Below are 18040 nucleotides of genomic sequence, written 5' to 3' on the forward strand. Positions count from 1 at the left end.
CGCATTATGTTATAGGTCACTTGCTTGGAAACATATCTGTACGTAAAATGATGATGATTATGCATGTTTAAGTATGTATGGTGCAGTACGTTTATGAAAATATTTATGAAATTATGTCACGTCTATGTTTATGTATGTTTATGTAAGTATGTTTAGAGTTTAAGTATGTATGTGCTACTTTATAATGCATGTGATTTTATTATGTATTACTTGCTATTATGAGTTTAATCATGTTGAGTCTTTAGACTCACTAGACTTGATCGATGCAGGTGACGACGAGTATGAGGAGGCAAGAGGTGGGAACCAGTGAGTTGGCTCAGACTGCGCGGAGGCCTAACCCGAGTGCCGCTTAAGTTTCAAGGATTTTATGCATGTTGAATTTGTTTACTCTTGTAGAGCACAAATTCAGTACACATAAAACCTATGCATCTATTTAAATGCTAAATCATTTATTTTACTTTAAAATGAGTTTTAGCCATGCATGATTTATTTAAATGCGTTATTTTAAATTCATTATGTTTATGTGATGCACGTTAAATGTTTTTCGAGTTTCATGTTTCAAGCGATTATTCGATACGAGATCGAGGAGAAGAGACTGACGACGAGTTTGGAAATTTTAAACGTAGTGTTTTATTTTAAGTTAAGGATGGGACATTTTAAATAATTTATTTGGTTTTATCATTTTTAAATCCCAAATTATTTATGTAGTATTTTATGTTCTTTAAACTTCTAAAAGTTTTGACACTTGTGCAAGTTATTTTAAATTTAGAGATTTTATTATAATTAGGGGAGAGTTATTATTTTAAATTTAATTGCTAATTACTAATTGAGCAATTTATTTCCCTAATTTACTACCTAAACACACGTACACACCTATTTTCACACACTTACACGACACAACACACACACACACACATATTTCATTCAAACTTTTATTATTTTTTTGAGAGCAAGAAAAACCTAGGGTTCTTTCCCAAGAGAGCAGCCGCCCCTCCCCTTCTTTTCTAGCACTTTTTTCGAGGGTTTTCTTCAAGGAATTTAGCGCCACGTTCGCCCCGGATCGTCTCTCGCATCCTTCTCGCGTCAGTATCGTCGTTTTGGTATTTTCAATTATCAAAAGGCATCTGTTTTCCTTCGTCGATCTAGTCATATTATGTGTTGCGATGTTTTTATGCGAGAAAATACATGTGTGATGTGTAGAGGTTTGAGCAATCATGTTTGGATCACTTTTGAAACCATTTGTGGGATCTCAAATCTCGTTTTTACTGATCTTTTAAATACTGCGATTTTTCGATCGAGATTTTGGGAAAACTTTCAACGTAAGAAATGTAGAAATTTTTGATACCTTCGATTTGATATAAAATTAGAAATATTTCGATTAATATTGAGTGAGACATGATCATTTTCGTGGGACTTCTCAAACTACGTTTTCTGAAAAATTATGTTATTGATGTGTTCTTGAAGTTTTATTGTTGTAGGCTCCGTTGGGGATCGAAGGGTGATCTTTGCTGCATTTAGGTATGTTTTGTATGATGCTGGGTTGGTATTTGGTATGCCGGTTAGTGTCGATAGGCTTTCGAATTCATTAGAAGTAGTAGGAAACGATTTGGTGTCAATATCCGTGTTTTTGAGTTGTATGGTGTCGTAGGTTGGATGTCGTTGTTTGGGGGTGTTTGTATGGGTTTGGAACAAGGTAATAGCATCCTAGGATAGGTCTCGAGGTATTGATTCTTAGTCCATTCAGTTGAGTTGGGAGAAATAAGCATAATATAAGAATTTCCGCAGTTTGATTTTTATCCGAGGCTACACGGACCCTTACACGGGGTCCGTGCCTTTGTTCCTTCTGAAGTTTCATTTTGCAAAGTCTACACGGACACTTACACGGACCTAGGCACGGGGTCCGTGTACCTCCTGTTTGGGAATAGTTTAGGTTTCCCTTTGAGGTTTGTTTTGGGGTTCTATGTCATGGTTTAGTACGATGATCAAATGTGGTCGACCCCGAGAGATTTAGAATGTCATAAGGAAATTATCATTTTTGGGTGTGAGCATGACTATACGTATAAGCTATGCAAGATAAGTATTGAAACTCATATTAGTACGTGCAGCAGGAGCCCCAAGCAAGATCCAACGAATCCCTCAACGCCAAGTAAGTATGTTCGACGTGCAAATGAGAAAATGTTTTATTTTTGAGGTATGCTAAATGTCATATGACCAATTTATGAATGGGTTTGGAAGTCGGTGAACGTGGCCGAGGACCTCTCCATCCTGTAAAGCATGACGGGTTTAGATCAGGATTGGAAAATGGTAAAGCATGACAAGGGACCAATCCACCCGTTAAAGCATGAACGGGGATCTCATGTATGTGGCAGTGGATTTTCCCTGTCAGCCCAGTACTGTGGTTTATTCTGATCAGGCGTATTTATGTATGAGTCACTTGCTTTGAAACATGCCTCTACGCCAAATGATAAAGTTTATGTATGTTCATGTATGGACAAGTATGCAAGCACGTTTATGAAAAGTTTCATGTTATGGCACGTCTATGTATGTATGTAAGTTCAAGCTTTTATATGCACGTTCAAGTTCAAGTATGTACGTTCTATTTTGAAGTTGCATGTGATTTTATTACGTAGTACTCGTTACTCCAAGTTTATACATGTTGAGTCTTTAGACTCACTAGACTTGATCGATACAAGTGAGGATGCATTTGAGGAGACGAGAGATGTGGACCAGTGAGCGGGCTTAGACTGGGCGGAAGGCTAAACCCGAGGACCGCCAAGTTTTAAGTTTTATGAAATGTTTAAAAGTACTCTGATTTATGTTACTGGTTATGAGATTTTAAGCAAATACCTTTGACAAACTTTACTTTGAGATCTTTTATGCAACTACTTTGGGGATGGACAGTTTGTTTTATCGAATTTTGAAGGTTCATGTAACACCCCAGATTTGACGATTGTACAGTCCATTACATTGAACAGTCCTCGGAATCCCTATCATTTCGGTGTGGGATCGGTTATTCATGTTCCCTCCACCTAGAAGCCTGCCAGGAGCCGCTCATTGTCTGTGCAACCTCATGGCACCGGCGATCATCCCCCGCCTTCTTCGGCCCCGGGCCTCACAGTTCACGATTCATTTATGAAAATTTTTATTTTTTCGCAAATTTTAAGTAGTTTAAAAGTACGGTACTTTACAAATCTGATTTAATGAAATTACTTCTTTTTGGCAAGATCGTTCAACAAGTTCGAATATTTAGTCAAGTAATTTATTTGTATTGTATTTTGAAAGACTATTACTTATTTATGAATAATTTTTATTTTCCGCAATTTCTAAGTAGTTTTAAATTACGGCACGCCACAGGCACCGTCTCCCATGTCCAAGTAATGAAAATGCACCTCAAGTGATCAAATCCAACCCTCAGTAGCAAATGGGTAAGTGGTGCCAAAAAATTCCTTCGGACCTAGCCTCCGGAACTGATCATAAAATTCATGTTGTGGCCTCGGAGCCTACTGAAACTGCTTCTCAAAGAAACGTGCCATACCTTCCAGTGCACGAATAGCACCATCCCCATTAGGAGGTGGTAGTGCATTCCCTTGATGATCCTTAGTATTCTCAGCTTGCCTATCAATACTAGGTGCGCGTCTAGTAGGCATTATGTCCGAACATTTTCCAAATTCTAACGTAACCAACATGCATTTAAATCTAAGGTTCTAATCGTGCATCATATAAATTTCATTTATCGTTAAGCTTAAACATGAATATCATTAAATTTTAATAAGCATGCATCTTAAACATCTAAATCATGAGATCATGCAGGTGCTATCAAATAAATCATATAAAATATTTAAACTTAAAAATGAGGTTTGACGACTGACCTTTCCGGAACTGGCGGTGGAACAACCCTTTGCAAGAACGTTGCTCTGATACGAACTGAAACGTCCACAACTTATTTTTTCTTTAAAATATACTAGAAATTTTTTTCCCTAACTTACTCCATTCGGCCGAAATACCCATACATACATATTTGTATTTTTCCCATCACAAATCAACCAAAAATCATTTAAAAATTCAAAGGAAAGTAATTCAAAATGTAAAATCGTAGATTATTTACCAAACCTAAACTGTGCATGATTTCAAAATAAACCTAACTCTAACATCCTCTTGAAAACCAATCAAAAGCATCATAAGTCGTAAAAATCTTTAATATAAACTTAATTTAAATGCGGAAAACTAGCGCTGGTCTTCGGGTTGTGTGCACCTTCAGTCTAGCAAGATCAACCATCAAGTCTCTCAATAACATCAACATCATGTTCACCTGCATCGATCACACCTAGTGAGTCCATTGACTCAGCAGACCTTAACCATGATAACAAGTAATACATATACATCCACATGCAACAATTAAAATATTTTTACTTAAAATAGCATTTCATAAACATACAAAAACATAGACATTTTTTCTTTCCTCATACACATTTTATTTTTTCATCATATACATATATGTTTTCCCTTTTTATTGAATTCAGATCGTTAATTGTGAATTTTGTTTCAGCCGAAGGTCGATGGATCCATCAACGTGTAACCACAGTACTTGGCGACGGGGACACCAGCAACACTCTTACTCGTCAACTGAGCCTTGTCCTTACATATCATCATATCATGTCGATGGAAATACGATCGTTGAGCTCCCTCTAGGGCCTTCTTCCCGTAACAGGCTCCCTTTGGGATCTTTTCCCTCACGATATCTCCAATCATATCATCGTACCATTAAGTGTAACACCCTTATCCCATGACATTAAACTATAAATGCTATAATGCGGAAGCCTCATAAAAGATTTGGAGAAAAATAATAATTAATAAAATTTTGGCAAAGTTTACCCATAAATATAGACTTACCAAATATTCTCAAGCAAACAAAATAAATATTACCACAATCAATCTTTCCAAAATACACATATATTCTTAAAACCTACACAAAACACATAGATCCCATATCCATAAATACCAAGTGTTTGAAAAAAGTAAAAACATAATTTCTTGTTCAAAACATGAACCAAGGTACAATACTCAAAACCATTTTATAATTGCCACATTTTATCAAAACATCATTCTCCAAGCTTTGGCACATGCACCTTACATGCCTCGACACTTCTATCGCTATTCTTTTTTACATGCATCACAAGACATAACTGGAATGAGTTTTCAAAACTCAGTAAGTGGAACTTTCAATAACAATTACATATACAATAGTGTAAAGAAATGAATCATTACAATTGAACCATAGGAAATGCCATCGTTCAATGGAATATATAGACAACAATTATAAGATGGCATTCTATCAATCATTTCTTTCATTTTCCTTGTATGGCAATGATAAATCATCCGTCGATGGTATACATGTACATTTCAGTCAAAATCAGTCACTGTACATGTTAAATGTTGATCAACTTCCGTCATGTGGGTTTAGAAGTGCTAGAAGCACCACCACTACCATATAACTATCAAGCCATAAAAAGAACCATTGAATCATTTTATCAACCATGTGGAGTGCATGTAATTAGAACTAGCTCCTTTCTTAGCAATTGGCATCAAAATTCCTCTTCTTTTCTTTCAATCAATGAACCATTACATAGAAAGTATATAATCAATGGATTAAAGCAGCTAGGAACAATAACAACATCATTCATCATGCATATAGGCCATGAGATGCATTCAAGGAAAAAGCTCACTTACAACCAATAAAACTTGTTGTGACAGCTTCTTGGTAGTTGATCCTACAACACAAGATCAAGATTATACCATTAACTTCACATCTTCAACCTATAACTATCATTCAAGCCTAAACCACCATTCCCTTCACTTCAACCAAATACCCAAAAGATAAGTTTCCTTACCTTGGTTACTTGCTCTTGAGGATATGAAGATCACACATCCAACTTGAAGATCCAAACCTTGGAAAGAAAGGAATTAGGAAAAGAAATGAAGAACCCTAGCTCCCCAAGTCCATGCATGCAAGAGGAGTAAGAGAAATGACTAACTTATTGGCTTAGAAACTCTTAAAAATGTGTTTTATACGCCATAGACACGGACCCCGTGCCCCCTCCGTGTATAGGTCCGTGTACACTTGGTAGATTACAAATTTCGTTTGGCAAGACCCGGACCTCGTGCCTGGGTCCGTGTAGGGGTCCGTGTACCCTCGGTCCAAGGGCCAAAACTGCACTTTTTATTCCGAATTAGCCAAAGTGGTAAGCAGGAAAGTTGTAGCCCTATGTCTTTTCTTGAATCTCCTACTGGTTTCAGGTCATTTGGAGGTTTGAGTAAAATGTTATGCCCATTCTACCAAAATGTATCAGTGCAGGAACGACGATATACATAAAACACTTCGGGCCATTTTTGACTCATCTTCCTCAACTATTTGAACAAAACTCAAAGGATGAAAGTTGTAACCTTGGATCTTAGCTTTCTAATGCAATTGGCCTCATGTCATTTGGATCAATATCCCATTCATTATGCTAAAAACCGTAACAAATACCAAAATTTTCATACCGTTTCTGCACCACAATTACCTATTTGGCTCAAACCATCCAAACCATCAATCCAACTCCCAACATTATACCTTCATGACAACAACAACTCCTCAAATACACAACCATCTACTTAACCATACCAAAACCATACAATAAATAACCATGAATACAATGCAATAACCATATTGATGTTATAACATGCAATACCAACCCTTCCATCAACTATACTCATAAACCATATCAATAACCATGATCAATAATAACTTAACCATATATCCATAACACCAAACTATCGAATAACATCATTGACAATAAAAGGATAAAAGGTTGGGATATTACAATCTCCCCCCCTTATAAAAATTTCGTCCTCGAAATTTACTTCAAAATAAATCCGGATAACGTTGTCTCATCTCTTCCTCTGGTTCCCATGTAGCCTCTTCAATCACATGATTTCTCCAAAGAACTTTAACAAAGTCAATTTCTTTGTTCCTTAGGACCTTAACTTTGCGGTCAATAATTTGAATTGGCACTTCTTCGTAGCTCAGATTAGGCAAAAGATCCAATGCTTCGCGTCGAAGAACATGGGATGGATTGGACAAATACTTCCGTAACATTGAAACATGGAAGACATTGTGAACTCGATCCAAATCCGGAGGCAAAGCCAATCGATACGCTCTTTCACCAATCTTATCCAGAATCTCGAAAGGTCCAATATAGCGAGGACTCAACTTACCTTTCTTTCCAAACCTCATAACTCCCTTGAGGGTAGCTATCTTAACGAACACATGGTCACGTACATTGAATTCCAAAGGCATTCATCGAACATTTGCATAACTTTTCTGTCGAGATTGAGCCTCTTCATTCTCTGTCTGATCAGTGCGACCACATCAACCATTTGTTGAACCAACTCGGGTCCCAACATCTTCCTTTCTCCTACTTCGTCCCAATATAAAGGTTATCTACACTTCCTACCATATAATGCTTCATATGGTGTCATACCAATCGATGACTGGTAGCTGTTATTATATGTGAACTCGACAAGAGGTAACTTCGAATCCAAACTACCAGGAAAGTCGATAGTACAGGTCCTCAACATATTCTCCAAAATCTGTATAACTCTCTCTGATTGTCCATCACTCTGAGGATGATAGGCTGTGTTAAAGGCCAACTTTGTACCTCATTCTCTATGGAGACTCTTCCAAAACTCAGATGTAAACCTTGTATCACGAATCTGAAACAATCGACACTGGTATCCCATGAAGTCTTACAATCTCTTGGACATACGTCTCCGCATATTGAGTCATAGAATATGTCGTATTGGCAGGGAGAAAATGTGATGACTTGGTCAATCGATCCACGATCACCCAAATAGAATTATAGCCCTTATGAGTTCTTGGAAACCCCACAATAAAATCCATAGTGATGTGTTCCCACTTCCATTGCGGTATAGGTAAGGATTGCAATAAGCCTGCCGGTCGTTGGTGCTCAAACTTTACCTGCTGACAAGTCAAGCATTTAGAAATAAATACTGCTATATCTTTCTTCATACCTGGCCACCAATACAATCGACGAAGATCTTGATACATTTTGGTGCCACCAAGATGTACTGAATAAGGAGCAGTATGAGCTTCCGTTAAAATATCACGACGAATAGCATCACCAATAGGAACACAAATACGGCCTTGAAATGTAATCAGGCCATCACTGTTCAATCCAAACTCAGAATTCCCCTTCTTCTCTACCTTGCTCTCAAGTCCAACAAAAGAGTATCCAACTGTTGCTCATGCTTAATTCAGTCAATCAAAGTCGGTCGAATAACTAAGGCTGAAAGTCGAGTGATCATACCTTTCTCAACCAATGCGATCTCACTTCTCCGCAAATCCAACAACAGAGGCTTTTGAATCATAGAACCCAATTGAAAACCTGAGTTTCGGCTCAATGCATCAGCAACCACGTTCGCTTTTCCTGGGTGGTAACTAATAGTGCAATCATAATCCTTTACAAGTTCTAACCACCTTCTCTGACGCATATTAAGTTCTTTTCGAGTAAAGAGATACTTAAGACTTTTATGATCTGAGAAAATTTCACATTTCACACCATATAAATAATGTCGCCAGATCTTCATAGCAAATACCCCGGCTGCCAACTCAAGATCATGAGTCGGATAGTTCTTTTCATAATCCTTTAATTGACGAGAAGCATAAGCAATAACTTTACCTCGCTGCATCAACACAGCATCGAGACCTTTCTTGGAAGCATCAGTATACACTACAAAGTCTTCACCTCGCTGAGGAAGTGCTAACACTGGAGCTGAAGTCAATTTGTCCTTCAATACTTGAAATGCTTGCTGACATTTATTAGTCCATTCAAACTTAACTGTCTTTCTCGTCAGAGTAGTAAGTGGCAAGCCTATTTTAAAGAAATCGACAATAAAACGACGATAGTACCCTGCCAACCCAAGGAAACTTCGTACCTCAGCAACTGTCAAAGGAATAGGCCATTTCTTAACTGCTTCAATCTTGGTCGGATCCACAGCAATTCCTTCTCTGGAAACGATATGACCTAAAAATGCAACTTGCTCCAACCAAAATTCACACTTCTTGAATTTAGCATATAACTGGTTGTCCCTCAACTGCTGTAACACGGTCCTCAAATGCTCCCTATGTAGATCTTGATGTCTTTGCGGATGATGTGCCAGGGATCGCCACCGGATAGAGAGGTGGAATTTGTTATTGATACTGTACCAGGTACCGCACCGATTTCTAAAGCCCCTTATCGAATGGCCCCAACTGAAATGAAAGAGTTGAAGAGTCCATTGCAAGAGTTAAATGTAACTAAACTGGAATGAGTTTAAGAAAGTTCGTGAAAATATTAGCCGAGTTCTCAAAAGTTCACATTTTCTTCGAAAATCGAATACCGTTAAAAATTACGTCTCGGCGTATAAAATCACCTCAAAACCCCTCATTTTTGAAAATACCATAAAAAATATACCATATTTTAAATAATTAAAAACAATTATTTAATAAAAAGATTTTCTTTTTTTCAGCCATCGGTCTCTGTTCCTTGATCGCGTCTCAAATAGGCTTTTAAAACACAGTTTTTATGCATTCGTGTCGAAATGTGCATTTTAAACATGTAAGCATGCACCCTATATTTAATTCATGCAATTAAAACCCTTTAATTATATATTTTCTATTTTTCCTAGATTGGCATGCAGTTATGTTACGTTATCATATTTTGGACCTTACAGATAGGGTGCCTTAGAAATTGGCATAGTGACCGGCATCGGCAAAGTGCCCGACATAAACTCAGTAGAAAATTCAACCTCTCGGTTCGGTGGAATGCCAGAAAGGTCCTCAGAAAAGACACTAGGAAAGTCTCTGACAACCTTAACATCCTCTACCTTATGACTGACAGGAACATGTGCTGAAGTAACACATGCTAGAAAAGCTTGGTAGCCTCGTCTCATAAGTTTTCTCGCACAGATATAGGAGATAATGTGCGGTATTTGCTTGTTTCTCGCTATCTCAAAGACAAAAGATTTCCCGATGGGCAATCTAATAGACACTGACCTCTGCCGAAAATCTATCGAAGCTCCATTCAATGACATCAAATTCATGCCAAGAATGATGTCAAATTCAGGCATTGGTAGTACGATGAGATCTGCCCAAACCACATCTTTTTGCAAATGAAGCTCCAGATTCTTCACGATGCTCGAAGTGAACATTTGATCAACAGAAGGAATAGAACCATATCCTCAAGTCTAATCTTTAGTCACTTGACGAATGTCTCGGATATGAATGAGTGTGTAGCTCCCGAATCCAGCAATGCATAGGTAGCTACACCTAAAAGGAATATCTTTTTTGCGACAAATATGCCATCAAATCCAATCGTGTTGACACTTAAGGAATTTCTATAATTAATTACCCAAAGTTTCTCAAAAATTAAAATTTGAACCTTATAATTTTCGGAAATTGTATTTCCAACCCCAAAAATTTTGACAATTTCGAAAATTTGCGTCCTAACCCCATAAATTTTGAATTCAATCCAATTAGGTTCCAAAATCTCGAAAATTATTATTTGATCCCTAGAATTCCCAAAATTGCAAAAAAAGTCACTGGACCCCTTAGGAATTTATGGTTTGGCCCTTAAGTTATCGACCCTATGCAATTTTTGCCCCTTAAATTTTTTGTTTTGCACTTTAATCCCTATATTTTTGGTTTTTGCAAGTTGGACCCTATAATTTTTGAAAATTACCATAAATGCCCCGAAATTTTTTTATCTTTCCAATTCCAAGCTTTAAAATTCTTATTTTGGTTCTACTCATTCCTTTGCATTTTAAGGCTTATATTTTATGCTCAATTTCCGTAACTTTCGATGTCGTCCCTTAAATCCAATTATAGTAGAGCATGCAATCTATTTTCCTCTAGGTTCTTCATTATCCTAATCATTTCTCATAACAGATTTAATATTTCATGCAATTAAAGCAATATGAAGATGTTAAATAACTAGGTTACCATGGATCAAAGTCATGTCTGTCTCTTCCTCCGTTTCTTCAGCATGCATTACATAAGCTCTGCCAATGTTTGGTCCTTTCTTCTTTGGACAATCAGCTGATTTATGTCCTTCTTCCTTGCATATGAATCACTTGTATGTTCTCCACATCCACTTGCCAAGGTGTGGGTGATTGAATTCTTTTCATATTGGCCCCTCTTCAGGTTTTGGTGCTCCAGACTGTTGTGGCTTCTATTCCCCTGGCTTCTTCCATTGTCCTTGGGGATGTTGTTGCCCTTGAGCTTTTGGAGGTCCCGTAAATTGCCTCTTGACTGGCTGAGAGTTTTGCTTGTGCTGCTGTCTCTTCCGCTCATCTCGAAATCAATGTCTTTCAGGGCTTGCTTAGCTTGGAATGCCTAAGTGACGGCAGCTGCATAATCCGTCGGTCGCATCATCATCACATCACGACGTGAAACGTCTGCTATTCGTTTTACTTAAAAAGTACTAGAATTTATTTTTTCTTCCAATTAAAATCGTCCTAACTACTTAATTAAATATATAAAATATTTTGCACCATTTTAAAATAAAACAACCAACTAGTATTGTAAAATCAAAGGAAATATCTCAAAACATGAAATCGTCAAACGTTTAACAAAACCTAAAAATAATATTTTCAAATATTGCAAAGAGTATCATCCTCTCAAAAACCACTCAAAAAACATAAATAGATATTCTTAAAAATCTTTAACGTAAATCATAAACATACATCATAACTGCGGAAAAGTAGAAGCGCTGGTCCTAGTTATGTGCACCTCCAGTCCAGTCAAATCAGGCATCCAAGCCTCCCTCAACATTATTATCATACTCACCTGCATCAATCACACCTAGTGAGTTTAAAGACTCAACACATCATATTCTTGATACAAATAATACGTATAAAATCACAAGCAACAGTGAAAGTATTTTTATGTAAAAATACCATTTTCATGACACGCATAAACTTCAAAACATAAACATTTTCATAAACATTTTTCATATCATCCTCAACATATTTATATACATATTATCATCAACATATATGTATTTTTTTTCCTTTCGTTGAATTCAGATCGTTAATTGTGACTTTCATGTTCGTCTACGGGTTGGGCGATTGATCCATCTACATGTAACCATAGTACTGGGCAGCGGGGACACCAGCGACACTCTCACCCGTCAACTGGGTCTTGGCCTTACGTGATATGAATCCTCATACGAACGAATAGCAAACACGATTATTTCAAACCGCGCCCGCAATTCAATAACGTGAAAAGGATTTGTGTTGTGTCCCGATATTTTGAATCAAGTGTGTGCGTGATTTTCACCTCTAAAATATAAAAAGTTTAGCAACAAATAATCGCAAAGAAAACAATTGAAAACTCGAACTAACCTTCAAAGAACAACCTATGACAATCTGCACAAGAACGATCGACAAACCCACAAAGCATAAACTTTGATAAGTTTGATTTTTTATAACAAAGCAAAAAGCTTTTAGTTGTTTGAGAGAAAACTCAAGAAAAAATTAATTCAATCTTCAATAATCTGAAAAAGTGTGTCAAAATTCGTCCAAAGATACATCCAAAATCAAAAGGATATCCAAAAGATAATTATGTAAACAAAAATCTGCGCCAAATCTTCGCGGATATCATAGGACACGGACCCCGTGTATGCCTCAGGGTAAGGGTTCGTGTCTATTCGCTGCAAAATACTGTTCGGGAAACAATGGACACGGACCCCGTGTATGGGTCCGGAGTAGGGTCCATGTAGACACTATAATTCTCGTTCTCGAGTTTAATTGACACGGACCTTGGGTACATGTCCGGAGTGAGGTCAGTGTAGGCACTGAAGTTATCATTCTTTGAAAGATAAGGGGCCCGTACCCCGCCCGACGTATGGTATTCGAGTATCTTTCTCAATTATTGCTAGAATAATGTTCCTTTGGTCCCCAAACGTACTCCCCTGCATCACGAACCCTTCAGAACTTTGCACATTACTCGTAAACCCTTCTTTCCTCGAAGCTTGGCCGACCATGATCGCATCATTACGTATTAAAGTATCATCGTATTCGTATTTGTATCTAAGGAAACACGATCGTCGGGCTCCCACTGGGACCATAACCCTCACGATATTTCCAACATATCATCGTATTAGTCACAATCCCTTCACGTCCTTCAACATTTCGTATTTCCATCACTTAATAAAAACATGCATATAATATCGTTTTTCTTTTAAACCAAGTATGCAACATATCTTTTAAATGTCAATATTAAATCATAAAAATCCATAAATATTTTAAAAAAACATAATTTAACATATTAAAAATCCGTAAACATTTAAAATAAACGTTTTAACATATAAAAATCATAAAAAGCCATAAACATTTTAAACTCAACATTTTAACATATTAAATCATAAACATTTAAAATAAATATTTTTACATCATAAAATCATAAGATCCATAAACACTTAAAATAAAAAATTTAACATCATAAAAATCTATAAACATTTAAAATTGACATTTCAACATATAAAATTCATAAACATTTAAAATAATCATTTTAGCATATAAAAAAAGCATTCAGGACACTGCCATGACGTTTACTAATTTTTGGGTGTAAAATTACCATTTTACCCCTAGAAGTAAAATTTCACATTTTTACGATTTTCTTAATTTCAATTACTCTAACATGTCCCAATTAATTATTTTAGGCTTACATAAATTTTCTCATATTTTTATTTAGCTTATATAGAGGACTTTTAAATTAATCTTTAAATATAAAATATTAATGTGTTTTAATCCCAAATTAAACCAAACATTAATATAAAATTCCCATATTTAAAACATAGACTTTTAATAATTATCTGAGCTTAAATATAATTTTTCATAATTTTATTTCGCTTAAAACTAGACGTTTCAATTAATTCTTTAATTAACATTTCGTGCGGCAATTAAATCCCAGATAAATCCAAAACTCATTATTTTCTTCCCAAATTTTAAACATAACATTTTTTTTATTTTTTCTACCCTTGTGAGCCATGAACCACACCCGTGGACCCATGGTTCCAATTTTTGTTCTTAAATTTTCGTTTTTGACACCTAATCGAACACACCGAGCCATCTCCCAAAATACTTGAGCCACCTTGAGCCAAACCAGAGCCAACCCATCTAGGCACCATCTTGGACCATTAGAAGCCATTGGACTTGACCCTATGCTCCAAAACCAAAGCTACACATAAGGTGCAGAAACAGTCCAAAAACCCACCTAGACTACCCTTGAGCCATTTTTGTTTTTCCTCGAGCCAAGCTCAAACAATCATGATCCAACCTCGAGCAAGACCCCTTATGGACCCTACTGGACCCTTAGAACCTAAGGACTAGACCCCAGCCCCTGAAACCAAAGCTCCAACTTCGGCTGCATGCCATAGCCGAGAAACCCACTTTGACAAGGACTCTTGTTTATGTTTCTAGGAAATAGCCAACCGACTCAGACCCTGAACCAGACCCTTGTGCACCTTTTTAGGACACTAAGGACCTAACCTAGCCCATCCCAATGCCCCTTGGCAAAGTCTCTTCCTCCCTGCAGGCTGCTGAAACCTGCACAACCCTTGATGTGGCTCTCGGGAGGGCTAGGACTCCTCCCCAGCCCCTGGTCTAAAGTACTAGCATGTCTAGGACTCTTTCCTTGACCCGTAACAGTCCTTAGCTCGCCCTGGCCCCAAGCCTTGACCAAGCCCAGCCTTCATGCCCATGAAACGAGCCCCTCAATCACTTAAGACACCCGATGGTTCCCACCATTGTTTTAACAGATTGTGCAACATATTCAGGTGTTCTATGACCCCTTTGAAACTGTGTAAAAATATGTTTGATCATAGCCTAATTCATGGCAGCCCCTTAAAAATCATAAACACAAGTTAGACACCTGTATATGTATAGTTGCGAAATCATAATTTGTGTGCTTCGTTTTCATTCAAAACATGCTTCAACAATTACTATGGTGTGATAAATGTTGAAGGAAAGAACATGGCAGTGCCTTTCCGTAGATTATGCACGAAAAACGTTTGGCGATGCAAAGAACTTTGACGTAGGAGACTCTAGGATGAATTCTCTTCAAATCTCACGAGTTTCCCTTCAATTCTACGTGTGGTGTGTGTGCTTTAGGGCTGCTAGGAGTTTTGGAGTGTGTGGAGTGTGTGTGAGGCGTGAGTTGTGAGGTTTGGGAGGAAGGGTTTAGCTTAATTATACTAATTAATTGTGTGCAAGCTTAGGGCCCATTAGTATGGTATAATAGGCCCAAAAAGTCCAATAGTAAATATTAAAAATATTTTGAGTAGAAAAATTTGTGGATTTATTAGACGGATTGCCAACACATTCGTATTTTTGTTGAAAAACCAACACCGATAAAAATTACGCCTCGTCGTATAAAATCACCTCAAAATCCCTTATTTTCAAAAATATGAAAAAACATCAACCATAATTTAAATAATTAAAAAATTATTAAATAAAAATATTTTATATTTTTCAGCCATCGGTCTCCGTTCCTCGGTCGCGACTCGAATAACCCTTAAAAATACATTTTAATGCCATAATGTAGAAAATTATATTTTAAAAATGTCAATATGCACAACATAATTAATTTATTCAATTAAAACAACTAATTGAAATACACAAGAATTTAATAACTTGTATGCATGTGGTTCGCGTGGACCTTCGAATTTTTGGGGCATTACACGACGTATGGTAGGTCGAAGGCCATCCATGAAGTGCCCTTATTTCTCAGCAGCATGCCTAGCAATAAGGGGCACAAAATGACAAACCCTATCAAAATTCCTAACGAACTCAGCCACAGTCGTGTCTCCCTGACGGAGATTCATGAACTCCCTCTTCAAGCGTCCTCGGACGTCAGTAGTAAAATACTTCTCGTAGAAGATGTTCTTGAATTGAACCCAAGTGAGGGTGGCTAGATTAATTCTATGTTCAGCTCCTTCCCACCAAAGAGAAGAATCGTCTCGCAGCGTGTAGGTAGCACATCTAACTCGGTCAGCATCTCCCATATTAAGATAACGGAAATGCACCTCAAGATATCAAATCCAACCCTCAGCAACAAATGGGTCGGTGGTGCCAGAAAACTCCTTTGGACTCAGCCTCTGGAACTTATCATACATATCGTGTTGTGGCCTCGGAGCCTGTTCTTGCTGCTCAAAGAAACGTGCCATGTCCTCTAGAACACGAGCTGCAGCATCCCCTTTAGGAGGTGGGGGTGCATTTGATTGACGATCCTCATTAGTCTCAGCTTGCCTATCAGTAGTAGGTGTGCGTCTAGGAGGCATTATATCTGAATGTTTTTCAAATTCTAAATATAACCAACGTGCATTTAAATCTAAGTTTTCTAACCTTGCAGCATATAAAGATCCTTTTTCGAGCAACTTAAGCATAAATATCATTTGACTTCAAAAAGAACTTAAATGTGTAACTTAAGCATATAGATCATGTAAACATGCAGTTACCATCATAAAAACATTTAAAGCATTTAAACTTATAGACTTGACGCTTGACGACTGAGCTTTCCGGAACTGGTGGTGGCACGACCCTTTTCAAGAACATTGCTCTGGTACCAACTCAAACGTCCACTACTCGTTTTTCTTTAAAATGTACTAAATTTTTTTTCCTCTTTTGCTTAAGCTTTCGGCCGAACACATACACATATATATAAATATTCTGCATCATTTAAAAATAAACCAACCAACATAATATTTGAAAATCCAAAAGAACATTTCAAAATAGGAAATCGTAAACATCAACTAAACCTAAATTTACCATTCTTCAAAATAAAGCATAAAAATCTTAATCCCTAAAAAATCTCGCAAAAGCCTCAAAAATGATAGAATCTTTAAAGTAAACTTAAATTATAAACGTAATGCGGAAAACTAGCAAATGTTCTCGGGTTATGTGCACCGTCATTCAAGATAGTTCAACCATCAAGTCCTACATCAAAATCATGCTCACCTGCATCGATCATACCTAGTGAGTCTATAACCCAGCAAACTTTAATCATGATAACAAGTAGTACGTTTACAATCACATGCATCAATATAATACTTTTACTAAAAATAGCTTTTCATGATTATGCATAACTTCAAACCTTTCATCATAAACATTTCTTTTCATCATATACGTATACGTTTTCCTTTTATTTAATTCAGATTGTTAATTTTGAATTTGTTTCAGCTGTAGGTCGATGGATCCATCTACGTGTAACCATGGTACCAGGCGGCGGGGCCATCAGCGACACTCACACCTGTCAACTAAAGCTTGGCATTCTATATCATCATATCCTTTCTATGGAAATACGATCGTCGGGCTCCCTCTGGTGCCTTCTCCCATAAACGGGTTCCCTCAGGGGCCATTTCCTTCACGACATCCCCAATCATATCATTTTATGTCACAATCAAGGCACCTCCTTCAACCTTTCATTATTTTCTTCACTTATAAAAATCCATGCACATATATATCATTTTTATTTTAAACAAAGTATACAACACGTATTTTAGCATTAACGTTTCATCATAAAATTTCATAAACATTTTAGCATTCATAACAGCACTGCTAGGACATCTAACATTTTTCAGGTGTAAAATGACCGTTTTGCCCTTAAAACCCTAACTTTCCCAATTTATCCATAGACCTTAAAACAATGATCCAAATTCATCCAACTTAACATAACACCTTAGAATATACTCATAAATATATCTTAGACGTAAACTTAAGCTTCTTGAATAATTTCTCAATTCGTTTTTAAACTTAAACGTACATCCCGATTTTAAACCGACTTGACTCAAAACTTAACCAAACTTTACCAAACTTGAACCGTAGCTTATTAGCACACAACCATACCATATACAACCCAAATCAAGCGATTTAGAACCCATGAAACGCCTAGAACAGCTACTGATTTTTCTTCCCTAAGTTGCTCGAACCCTAGCTCATGCCA

At 37.0% G+C, this 18040-nt stretch overlaps 1 protein-coding gene across 1 annotated transcript; it reads right to left on the minus strand.

Annotated features, from left to right (window-relative positions):
- Positions 1-6901: 6901 nt before the first annotated feature.
- On the minus strand, positions 6902-11389 carry LOC142519721 (uncharacterized). The gene is made up of 6 exons (XM_075622749.1): positions 11091-11389; positions 9770-9931; positions 8995-9067; positions 8367-8868; positions 8071-8295; positions 6902-7290 (listed from the first exon to the last, which is right to left on the minus strand). Exons 1-6 carry the CDS (start codon positions 11387-11389, stop codon positions 6902-6904), a joined length of 1650 nt encoding a protein of 549 aa, XP_075478864.1.
- Positions 11390-18040: the final 6651 nt, after the last annotated feature.

This window comes from Primulina tabacum, chromosome 11 (assembly GCF_025594145.1).
Source record: "Primulina tabacum isolate GXHZ01 chromosome 11, ASM2559414v2, whole genome shotgun sequence".
Taxonomy (NCBI): domain Eukaryota; kingdom Viridiplantae; phylum Streptophyta; class Magnoliopsida; order Lamiales; family Gesneriaceae; genus Primulina; species Primulina tabacum.